The sequence below is a fragment of the Polyodon spathula genome, chromosome 13 (assembly GCF_017654505.1).
Source record: "Polyodon spathula isolate WHYD16114869_AA chromosome 13, ASM1765450v1, whole genome shotgun sequence".
In the NCBI taxonomy this organism is placed as follows: domain Eukaryota; kingdom Metazoa; phylum Chordata; class Actinopteri; order Acipenseriformes; family Polyodontidae; genus Polyodon; species Polyodon spathula.
The window spans coordinates 13281207-13291963 of NC_054546.1; the positions used below are offsets into that span (position 1 = coordinate 13281207).

The 10757-nt window shown below is 33.7% G+C and overlaps 1 protein-coding gene across 2 annotated transcripts in view; it reads right to left on the reverse strand.

The window, feature by feature from the left end:
• Positions 1-10298, reverse strand: part of LOC121325727 (phosphatidylinositol 3,4,5-trisphosphate 3-phosphatase and dual-specificity protein phosphatase PTEN) — a 30058-nt gene extending 19760 nt beyond the window's left edge. For both annotated transcript variants that reach the window (XM_041268624.1, XM_041268623.1), the window contains exon 1: positions 9862-10298. In XM_041268624.1, the coding sequence (XP_041124558.1) occupies positions 9862-9946 (85 nt within the window). In that variant the 5' untranslated portion in view covers positions 9947-10298. The remainder of the gene's footprint in view (positions 1-9861) is intronic.
• Between the last annotated feature and the right edge of the window lie 459 nt (positions 10299-10757).

Genomic DNA, 10757 nt, shown 5'->3' on the forward strand with positions numbered 1-10757 from the left:
TCCCTTCTATTTTTGCATTTAACTTTACTGATGAAAAAAAATGTCAAACCAAATACCTCAAACTTTTGTCAGACCACCCAGACAGATTTTTCCATAACCCTCTCCCTACTATAAAAAGGGTCACTTACTTTTTAAATACAAAATTATTCCACAAAAGCAGACAATTGGCTGTTTGCAACAGCTGGGTCAAAGATGCACACAATCTCAAAAGGATACAAACTTTAAAATTGTTTTCTCATTTGTGCCATCACTCATCTGCCAAAATTCTTTTGGTATCCAAAAAGATTAAATAGTTAATCATTTAAGTTTCATGGTTAAACTGTGTCAGACACTTGGCCTCCAAATTAAATATAACCTAATTAAAGAAGTCTCGTCAAAAGAGTTCTGTTCCCAACATTTGTCACAAATTATGTTAATTGGAAAAACTGCAACCTCACAAAATGTACAGCCTCTTCATATAGTGAACATAAATTAATGGAAATGTTACACCCACGTCAAATATTTATACTTGACTTAAGGCACTTTAAATAAATTTTAAAAATCAAGCCCAAAGCCAATAGCAGCCGGAGGTGGGATGCAAGCTTGGTTTCCCCTAACATCCCCTAACCTCACCTTTATCTTTCATTAAAACAGACAGAGCTCAATAGACTTCATATAAGTTTTTTGTTTTTAATTTCCATAGTTGTTTTTTTTACTGGAATGCCAAGTTGAAATATCTGCATATATATGCAATAGAAAGTACATAATTTTTTTCCATTGTAGGTTTGTGTAACTTTTAGGTTTGCAAACCATCTTATTAGTATTTGCAACATAATGTATAATTAAAGCAAACATTTCCAAGTATGATCACATTTTAGATAGATTATAAACTTATACACAGACTTCTCATTAATAAACAGTGTATTTTTCTGTTTATTTGTGCAATGATGTGGAATACAAAAAGTTGAAGGGAACAATACTCATAACTGCTGTAAAAAATTGATTTGCAATACTAGTATAAAAATCTGTAATTGATTGGACTTCCATTGGTCATGTTAAGCTTTGTATGCAAGATTAACTAAGCCACACATACTAGAAAATAAGTTAACATGCAAAACATTAGCGTAAATGTAAATGGTAAAAGCAGAAGACAAGCTTACCATAAACATTTTCTTTTCACATTTAATAATGCACTTGTTTTACAGTCACGTATACTGAACAGGTTTTTGTTTTTTTGCATAATACTGTATAATTGAAATAAGTAGCATTCGCTTCCAAGCTGTCAATTTAAGTTTCAACAGTTGTACTACTATGTGCCACTACATTATTTGCAATGCCAGCATTTGACTACCTAAAGTTTGATTAAACATTATTATTGTTATTTTTTGCTCGAGATTGCTGTTTAACTGTAAACGGCAGCAAACACGTTTGTGACCTTGACGTGACCAGTGCAGTGCCTCATGGGATAGAGTTCTTAAACGAAATTGGGTAGCTGGTGATAAAAAGCAGTCTTGTACATCCGAGATTTACAAAACGCACACGTTATTTTGTTTGTTTGTTTTCGTCTCCAAATGCAGAATTATGCTTAAAATGTGACTTCATATTTAATATCTTAAATTTGCATTGCAGAAACACCGTATCTAAATGAAAAATTTAAATGCTTTATTTTTATAATGAGCGCAGACACAGAATGACTACAAAGTGAAAAATATAATAAAATACACAGTTCAAAAGAAACAGGTATGTACATATACCTGTGTACAGGTGTAAACGGGTATATGTACACACAAAACTATAAAAGCTGAAATCATTGTTTTTAATAGTACATAAAAATCAAATATAACACTACTTCCGGTATGATAGCTTCAATGTGCTCTATGGAGGAGCGTACGCGTCTTCCAGCTGACTGTGCATGCATCCAGGAGCTGTGTTGTAAACACAGATGCAGTTCTATTGAACACTATTGTGTAAACTGGTACAGACAAACCTGTAAAATAGATTTTTTTTCTAATGGAAAACTAATTTCTAAACTGGAAAACTTTGATGTTTTTTTTTATTTTGTAAACAAGTTAACAAGACATGTTATATTTTATTTGGCAGATAAGTCATCATCATCATTCCAAACGGAATTTCCAAAACTAAACTTGGGGCACCGCCTAAACAAAATCACTAAACCAGACTGACCAAACCTGACTCACTAGCAGTTTGTTAGGTCTACAAGAATCATACCAAGTACAATCTAGTTCAGTCAAATAAAAAAAATAAAAAATTTAAAAATCTTACTGAAAGATGGTAATTGTGCAGCATGGTTGTAAACACTTGTTCTCTAGATTTTTGGCTCACACTACCAAACCAATCTCTAAAAAATCTGAGGAACAAACAATGTAATGGTGAATACTTTATCCATCAGCTGGGGTCAATTCCATTTTTTCAATTTCAATTCCTATTCTGTTTTTTACGGCAGCCCTTACTGAGGTTTATGCTGTAGGCTTTTATCAGGTTACCCGACAAGTTCATTAAGCTTTATACATTATTTGTTTGTTCAATAAAGTCTTTGTTGTAAAATGATTGGAATAGGAATCTGAATTGAATAAAAAGGAATTGAAGAAAATGGAATTGACCCCAACTCTTACCCACTGCTGTTTGCAAATGAATTAAAACAGATATATAACGTCCCAACTACAGGAATGTTACATTAAATATATATGTTAAGGGTTGAAATTCCTACATTTCAGTCCCTTGGAACACATATGAATAACATTCTTTATAAAAATGAAATATGAATGCCACTCTTACCCAGTAAGCCTCAATGCAGCTGAACATTTTTCACGAGGTTGATTTCAAAAATTGAGGAGACTAAAAGAGGCCTCTAGCACAAATCTCACTTAAAAATGAAGGACTATGCCTGTGAAGTCATAGTATTCAACATAATATTGAATATTCGGGACAAGATGATTTAGACCAGTAGTGGTTGATGCTTACGGTTAAGTCACAGATGGTGTACAGGGATACATTCAGCGAATTCAGTACAGAATACCACAAGAAAATTAACACAAGTTTGACATCTTGTATTGTGAATACACACACCTTCAACTCTTTGGAGCAAAATGTGCACTGACAGTGCCCCTGCAGTTGTGCAATCAGTAACCTAACTTCTTAATCTACTACCACATATTTACATAAACAATTATGCATCAATAACACGTCAATTTCAAAATCAAGACCAGAAGATCCAATAGCTAAAAACGCTGCTGTGCAGAACAGTTAGCTATCTACAGTACTAGTATCAATCCAAGCACAACTACATAATCATCATTTTAATGCAAACTGCCAATGTAAGGACGGATGATCAATAAAATCGATCTCTACATACCAGTAAAAAAACAAATGTGTTAAAGAAAATACAAACAAGACCTTTCTAATACTAAGGGGCAATAGTGGGAAACATCTGGGTTTCCTCGTTGCTCAAATCATTTGGTAGATTTGGTAAATTGGGAGAGCAGTCTACAGAGAGCATGCACCATCACATGATCAATAGTGCAGCATGGGGCCTTGGATAAAGGCACCTGCCAAATAATGGAGGAAGACCATGGCTGCAGAGGCTAAAGGGTATAATCAAACAATTTGCACAATAACTGAATGCAGTTAGTGACCAGAACAGTGTGCACAGTTATGCAGAATAGATGATGTTCATACACGGTCTTCACAGTATTATTACAAAACAATACATATTGATACAGAAAATAAATTGCAAAACAACGTAACTATTGAAAAACTTTTTGTAACCTCCTACTGCAACATAGCATGAGCATGCCTGTTTAGCTTGGGGTCACTACAGCTAAAATGGGCTACAGTTTTCATTTAAAAATAACTTGTTCTCATAAGGTGACTTTCTCAGATTGTTTTTTTTTTTTTTTTATTTAGTTAAGTGTACTTTAAGAAAGAGCTCTCAGGAACACTAAATGCAGAGTTTAGGGGACCAGTTCTAAAAGCCATGGTGCTTTTGTTATAGAATGTATGCAGACAGGGCATAGGCTACATAAAGACAAAGAGGACTATAAGGATGCAGACAATTTGCTGATTTTCTTTGTCTTCCCCAATGCAAGCACAATTGAATAAGTCTCAAATAAAAAATATTTTATTTGTAAATGCATAACTGCATTTGTTTCTCAGACTTGTTTTAGTTAGTTTCTACTAGCTTTTCGATAGTTATCCACATAGGAGGACCAGCCACAGAGCATTAAACCTTTTTTGATCCAAAGCAGAAGTTGCACCTGGTTTTCTAAAAGTGTTTGTCAGAATCTGGCGGTGCATTTCAAGCATGAGACAATGCAGGTATGCGAAAGAGAAGCAAGATACAATCTAAGAAATGTCCAATATTTGAGAACTATGTTGCATTACTTACAAAGAGATTATAAAAAGTTGTATATTGCAAGTATACTTGGGCCAAAACAGGATAGTACAGTGGTACCAATAGTATATTAAAACCAGAGAATTTTGTCAAGTATACTTACAGTATATTACTTTGTTGTAAGGAAAGCTATAGGATTCTGATCCAAACTTATTTATATCCCCTTAAATGTTGAACACTATGAGAGATGAAAAATAACAAATGAAATAACAAATGTCAATTTAAAACACACGTCAAATACTAAATTAAGTATACCCTCGCTATAACAACCCTGTTTGGGTCCAAAGCCATTTGTTCGCTATAGCAAAAGGACAATCCAAAACGAATATAAGCTGCTGGAGTAAGTTAAGGAAGTCCCCTTGGATAAAGGCATTAGCTAAATTATTAATAATGGTACTGTTTTATTCTTTGATTTTCTTTATCATTGCAGTATTTGTCACTACTATCACTAATAATAATAATAGCAATGAGATAAAAAAAAAAGTAGAATTACAAGTACAGTACCTATTTGTGGCATGCTGCATCCAGTATTCTGGCTATATCCTATTCTTGAAGAATACAGTACAACCCCTCCCCCCCAAAAAAGCGCATCAACATTTCAGTTTTGTTTCGATTGCAAATGCTATTGTTTTGTTTCAACTGCAAATGTTGCATAGAGCTGTATGAGCCAACATCAGTAGCACTTACTATATACTATATATATATATATATATATATATATATATATATATATATATACATATATATACACACATATATATATACATATATATATATATATATATATATACATATATATATATATATATATATATATAATATATATATATATACATACATACATACATACATACATACATATATATATATATATATATATATATATATATATATATATATATATATATATATATATATATTAGACACACACACACACACTTAATCAGTATTTAAAATCATATAATGAAGGCCATAGAGCAAGGATATAAATAGTATATCTACACTCGGCTGATGGTTTGGACACAAAACTGTTGCTGCACTCAGTACAAGTTACAAGCAAGCACTAAATTTAAAATAAAATTACCAGTACATTTTATTAATCACATTAAAGAAATTAAAAAATGGATGTTAACATGTACATTTATACACAACACAGGGGCTACAGAAAGCTTTTTTTTTTTTTTATCCAAGTCAGTGATAATAACTATTGTATTCTATATATTTTTTTCCTGGGTTAAGAAATAACATTAATCATTTAATAAAGGTAGCAACAAGATAACAAAATGTGAATCTTGGTGAGCAGAGTGCAGTAGCTTGTAATTTCAGTTTGTACCTTTGTTTAAAAAATTCAATATAAAATGTATATATTTTGGCTGCCGTAGTGTAGTGTTTTACCCTTCATTTCACTGGAGCAGACAGTCATGTGACATTTGAGTGCACTGACTGGATAGGACTTTGTCAGGGTTGTTACATAGGGCAATCCTCGCGGGATCTGAAGCAATATAGTTGCTACTAGGAAATTGCCTAAACAGTTACCGCTAGAGCTGCTGACCCGCTTTTGAGATTTTTTTTTATTTATTATTATTAATAATAATTGATTGCAGAATTATTCTCCTGTGATACTAGTAAAATTCCAGACTTAACACTTTCATTACAGAGACATGGTTTTTTCAAGCATTTCCAAACCCTGGAAATCAGTTTGGCATTTTTCCATGCTTTTTCCAGATTAGCGCATTAACACACACACTAACCTCTAATAGCATTGTTCCTGCAGATAACGCAGGCACATAAATGCTGATGCAAATATCTGTGTGCTCTGCAATTTTAAGACCAATTCCTAGAACATAGATACACTATTACATAACCTGAGAAGTGATGCGGTTTTAAAGGTTATTGGCACAGAGATAAAAGGCTGACCATACAAATGAATAGGACAGATTTTATGGATTGGGTAGAAGGCATAATCTTGCCTTCATTTATCTTTATATTGGATTTGAATAAAATGTAACCCATCATCTTTCATTGTTGTCTGTCAAAATACCACATAGAATAAATCATGGACAGTCGTACATCTTTTTACCTTTTGGACTTTTCATTACAAGGGGAAAAATAATGGTGATTCTAAAAGCAGAAAAATATACTACACAAATCAACATTTCAAATTATATTTCTGAACTCAAACCAATACTGTTCTTTTGTAGATAAACTGTGCATATTCTCTTTTTTTTAAACTTTAAATCTAATTTGTTAAAATTGTACATCCTTGCTTTCTAGCTTTTGTGGCAAAGGAAAGTACGGTGGCACAGGATTTCATACTTTTTTTTTTTTTTTTTTAAAGTTAATCCAACTCTGCCACGTCAGCCATTCCAACATCACCCTACATAGTACACAAATTAATGTACACTAAAGATGGTAATGTTCACCCAAAGCGAGTATACTTTTCTTTATGAATTTCTTCACACTGTTGTCCTTTGTATGTAATGGTCTGTACCCTGGATATTGCATACACAGAGCAACTAATTAGGGTAACTGAACTAGGGATGGGAATTTCGAATAGTTTCCTATTCAAATACATGGAGGCAACATTTTTGTGTATTCAAATACCTGAAATACATAATAAAAAGGCAAAGTAGTATGTGTACTAAAGCACACAGCATAAAAAATGCAAGCCACTAAACTTTAAATTCACTCTTCGGATGAGCTGGCTGGGTTCACCATGACGATATATATTTGCTCAAGTTACTTGGTTTATTCAATAACCTGTAAATTCAAAACAAGGCACATATCTGGTTGTACTTTTAAATGGTTGGTGCAAATGCTGAGGTTACTCTATCCATTCACAGAAAAATCAAAAGATGTTTTACACTGTATTGCAGTCCACACAGTTAAACTACTTCAATGCGGTTTTCTTATTAGCCATTGCGCTGTTCTGCTTAGCATTTAGTATGTCTACATTCATCATAAAGCTAAATTAGCTTTCTAATTTAAAGGTTACCAAAGTTTGGCTTCCTTTTCAGCACTTGCTATATTCATGTGTTTACAAATTTAAAAAGACACGTTTCCTTGTACTAGTAGCTAATAAGTCTTTCAGGTACTCATATGTAGCACGCTATTTGAATTATTTTTTTTTGTTTAATCTTGTATTCTACTATACTGACCCATCGTTAAACTGAACATAGATCATAAACTAACGTTAATACTATTGCCCATATCTAACATTTAAAGCAAAGACTAAATGGCTGAAATACACATAAAAGCAATAAAGAACAGAGTCATACAACAAACTTCTAATTGAATAGTAGTATAGCCAGTATATTTACTAAATTCCTTCTGTGCTGTATACTGTAATATGTTGACAAATGCAGAAAAGGTAACCTCTGCTTAATTAAATGATATTTGAAGTAAGCACGATCACGCTTTGAACCCACCAATTCTGATAGTGTGTCTATATATACACACACATATATATATATATGCTGGTATGAAAATGCCTTCAAACTGCTAAGTATATAAATCCAGACTTGTACAAGTGCACTACAATTAAAAGAGCATTACCAAACAGAAATCCAGTGGTTTCTCCATCTAGTGGCCAAATATAAAAATAGTATAATATGGGAGGGTCACACATCTTTCATTTTTTCTCGCTAAACAAAGCAATAATCCAGGTTTGTATTACATATTAATGCTTTATGAAATATTGGAGCGGACACCCCTAAAGCCTGGTGAAACCAAGCAGCTCACGTATGACCCACAATTAGTCAACAGACCTTATCCTTAAATACATAATAAAACAGTGCACTGCTACTAGACATGTATTTATATTCATTAAGCATGCCAGCTGCAGAATAAATAATTCGGTTTACGGCACGGCTTAGATCATGTAATTTATTAAATAGTTTTTCAACACACACAGTGTTTCACACACACCTGTATATATATATATATATATATATATATATATATATATATATATATATATATATATATATATATACACACACACACACGATTACTGCATGACTAGGCAGTTATTTAACAAGGTAATAGTTGAGCTTGGTTGGCATTTAAGCACTGACATCTTGTAAACCGATACAAGGATTTATTAATGTTCCTGCAAGCCACTTAAAACCAAGCAGTCTATTACCTGCTGTCTAGATACCTTGACTGCAATAATATTTACAACTAGGCTTACTGGTACATTTTACTGCTGATTGCAGTACATGCTAAATTATCAGATTTTAAAAATAAGTCTGGAGAAATTATATATATATTGACTAACAAATTCACAAAAGAAAAAAAAACCCAGAATGGACTAACTATGGAAATGAAAAGTCAAAATCGACATTTTGAAATTAACCACTTCATAACTAAAACAGTGTGCCCAATGTATAAATTGTTTCTTTTACAGAACTCTCATATCAGTAATCAAGGCTACCACCAGTGAGCTGCATGTACCAGTGTACGAGTATAGCTTAGTACACCGGACTTTAGGCCTATTGGAACTGAGTCTCTGGTTCTTGGAAATGTCAAGTATTGGCAACTGCAACATTTACTTAATTTTTTACAAAAGCTAAAATAGCTGTCAATGATTCAGGTCACGGACGATACGTTTTAATACGGTACTGTTTACTGCGAGAAAAAAAAAAAAACTCTTGAGTAATCATTAACCTTTATATAGAACATCTAGTTTTTCTTCTTTCCAAAGACGGCAGATATTCAGAAAATGCAGGCAATGGCTTAATCCACCAATAGTTTGGCCTCTGCAAAATTAATTATAGAATTCCAGACAAATAAAGCACGTGTTTAATATATTGTACACAGGTAATCAGATTTGAATGTGCGTATCGGCACATATTACATGACTTAAAATCAGCAAACAAATACAGATCAGGCGACACACTCCCACAGCAGACAAATCCCACTGCGTAATGGGTACACATTTTTTAAAAAAGCTTAGTATGTGCTTAAACGTGATACGCAGGACATTAACTCCACGTTTTCTGCAAGCTACTGATGCAATGCCTTTGTGTAGCACTGATTTCCAATTTAAATCTGATCTAGTCCCTTATCTAGGCCAAAACCCTATATCACTAGGGCAGAAACAGACCGTTTCTGCCTCACCTCTAAAATGCAGTTAACAGTCAAAACACTTCTCCCACGAGTATTAGAGTATTCAATAAATGCAATGTCGAGGCGCATTTAATTAAACTAACGTGTGGTGCACCATTTTGAATTTCCTCTGAAAAACAAATCCATAGAAACAACTGTCAAACAATTATCGTTGTTCAGATCCCCATAAAAAATAAACAAAAAAACTCACCTTATCGCAGCAAATCATGGATAATCACCTCCGCGTACCGTACCAAATTAACGTTTTATTCCTACCACCACTCATCTGCGCCTGTAATAATACTAAGGAGCTGAATCAAATATATTAAATAAGTATATCAAAATATTATTAAAATGGATACAAGTCAAGTCCAAGTCGAATCCATCTTCCTGGTATCTCCTTTTGTTTCTGCTAACAATTTCTCTGATGACCCCAGCCATTGCCATGACAGTCTGTTGGGCGGTTTTATTGAAGAGTTGTTGGGCTCCTTGGCTGGAAATGGTTATGTCCCCCCGTCTCCCTTTTGCTCTGCTTTTTTGCGGCTCCCCTTCTCTATCTCTCTTTCGTCGCTAGCTGGGTTAGAATGGCTGTTGCTGGCTCTCACAGGAGGGCCTCACTCTGCTCCGCCAGAGGCCCGGCTTCCACAAACCCGCAATTTCTCACAAGCTCCCAAGCGTAAAGGTTTATATTTGTCCAATTCCCGAACCGTAACGTTTTAAAAACGGCCCAAGTCTCTGAATCTACAGCCGCCGCCGTGATTAAGGCTAAAAGAGCGGAGAGAAAAACCTCTCCAGCACTTCCAAACTTTTAAAACTGTGTGTACACATCATATATATATATATATTATATATATATAGATATATATATCTATATATATATATAATATAATCCAACAAAACCCTCCGAGCTCACAATCTTCGTCGTCAAAATACCAATCGATATAGGGAGAAAATACTGACCGTCTCCACCTTACAAAAAATAACAACTATATGTTACAAAAGGGTTTTAAAAGTATATTTGTTTTATTTCTCGAATATTTCCCTTCCTTTTTCCGCTCTATCCAGCTAAACTCTCAAACTTCCATCATGGCTTCCGAGAGAGAAAAGACAAACTGGGCTTACATTGCATATCCCGCCGCCACGTACAATAGTTCCACAGCGTCTATTTTTACGGGTTATTTAACCACAGTGACCCGATATTATATAGAATATACACAAATATGCCTGAAACTAATATAAAACGCTTACAGTAGACGCA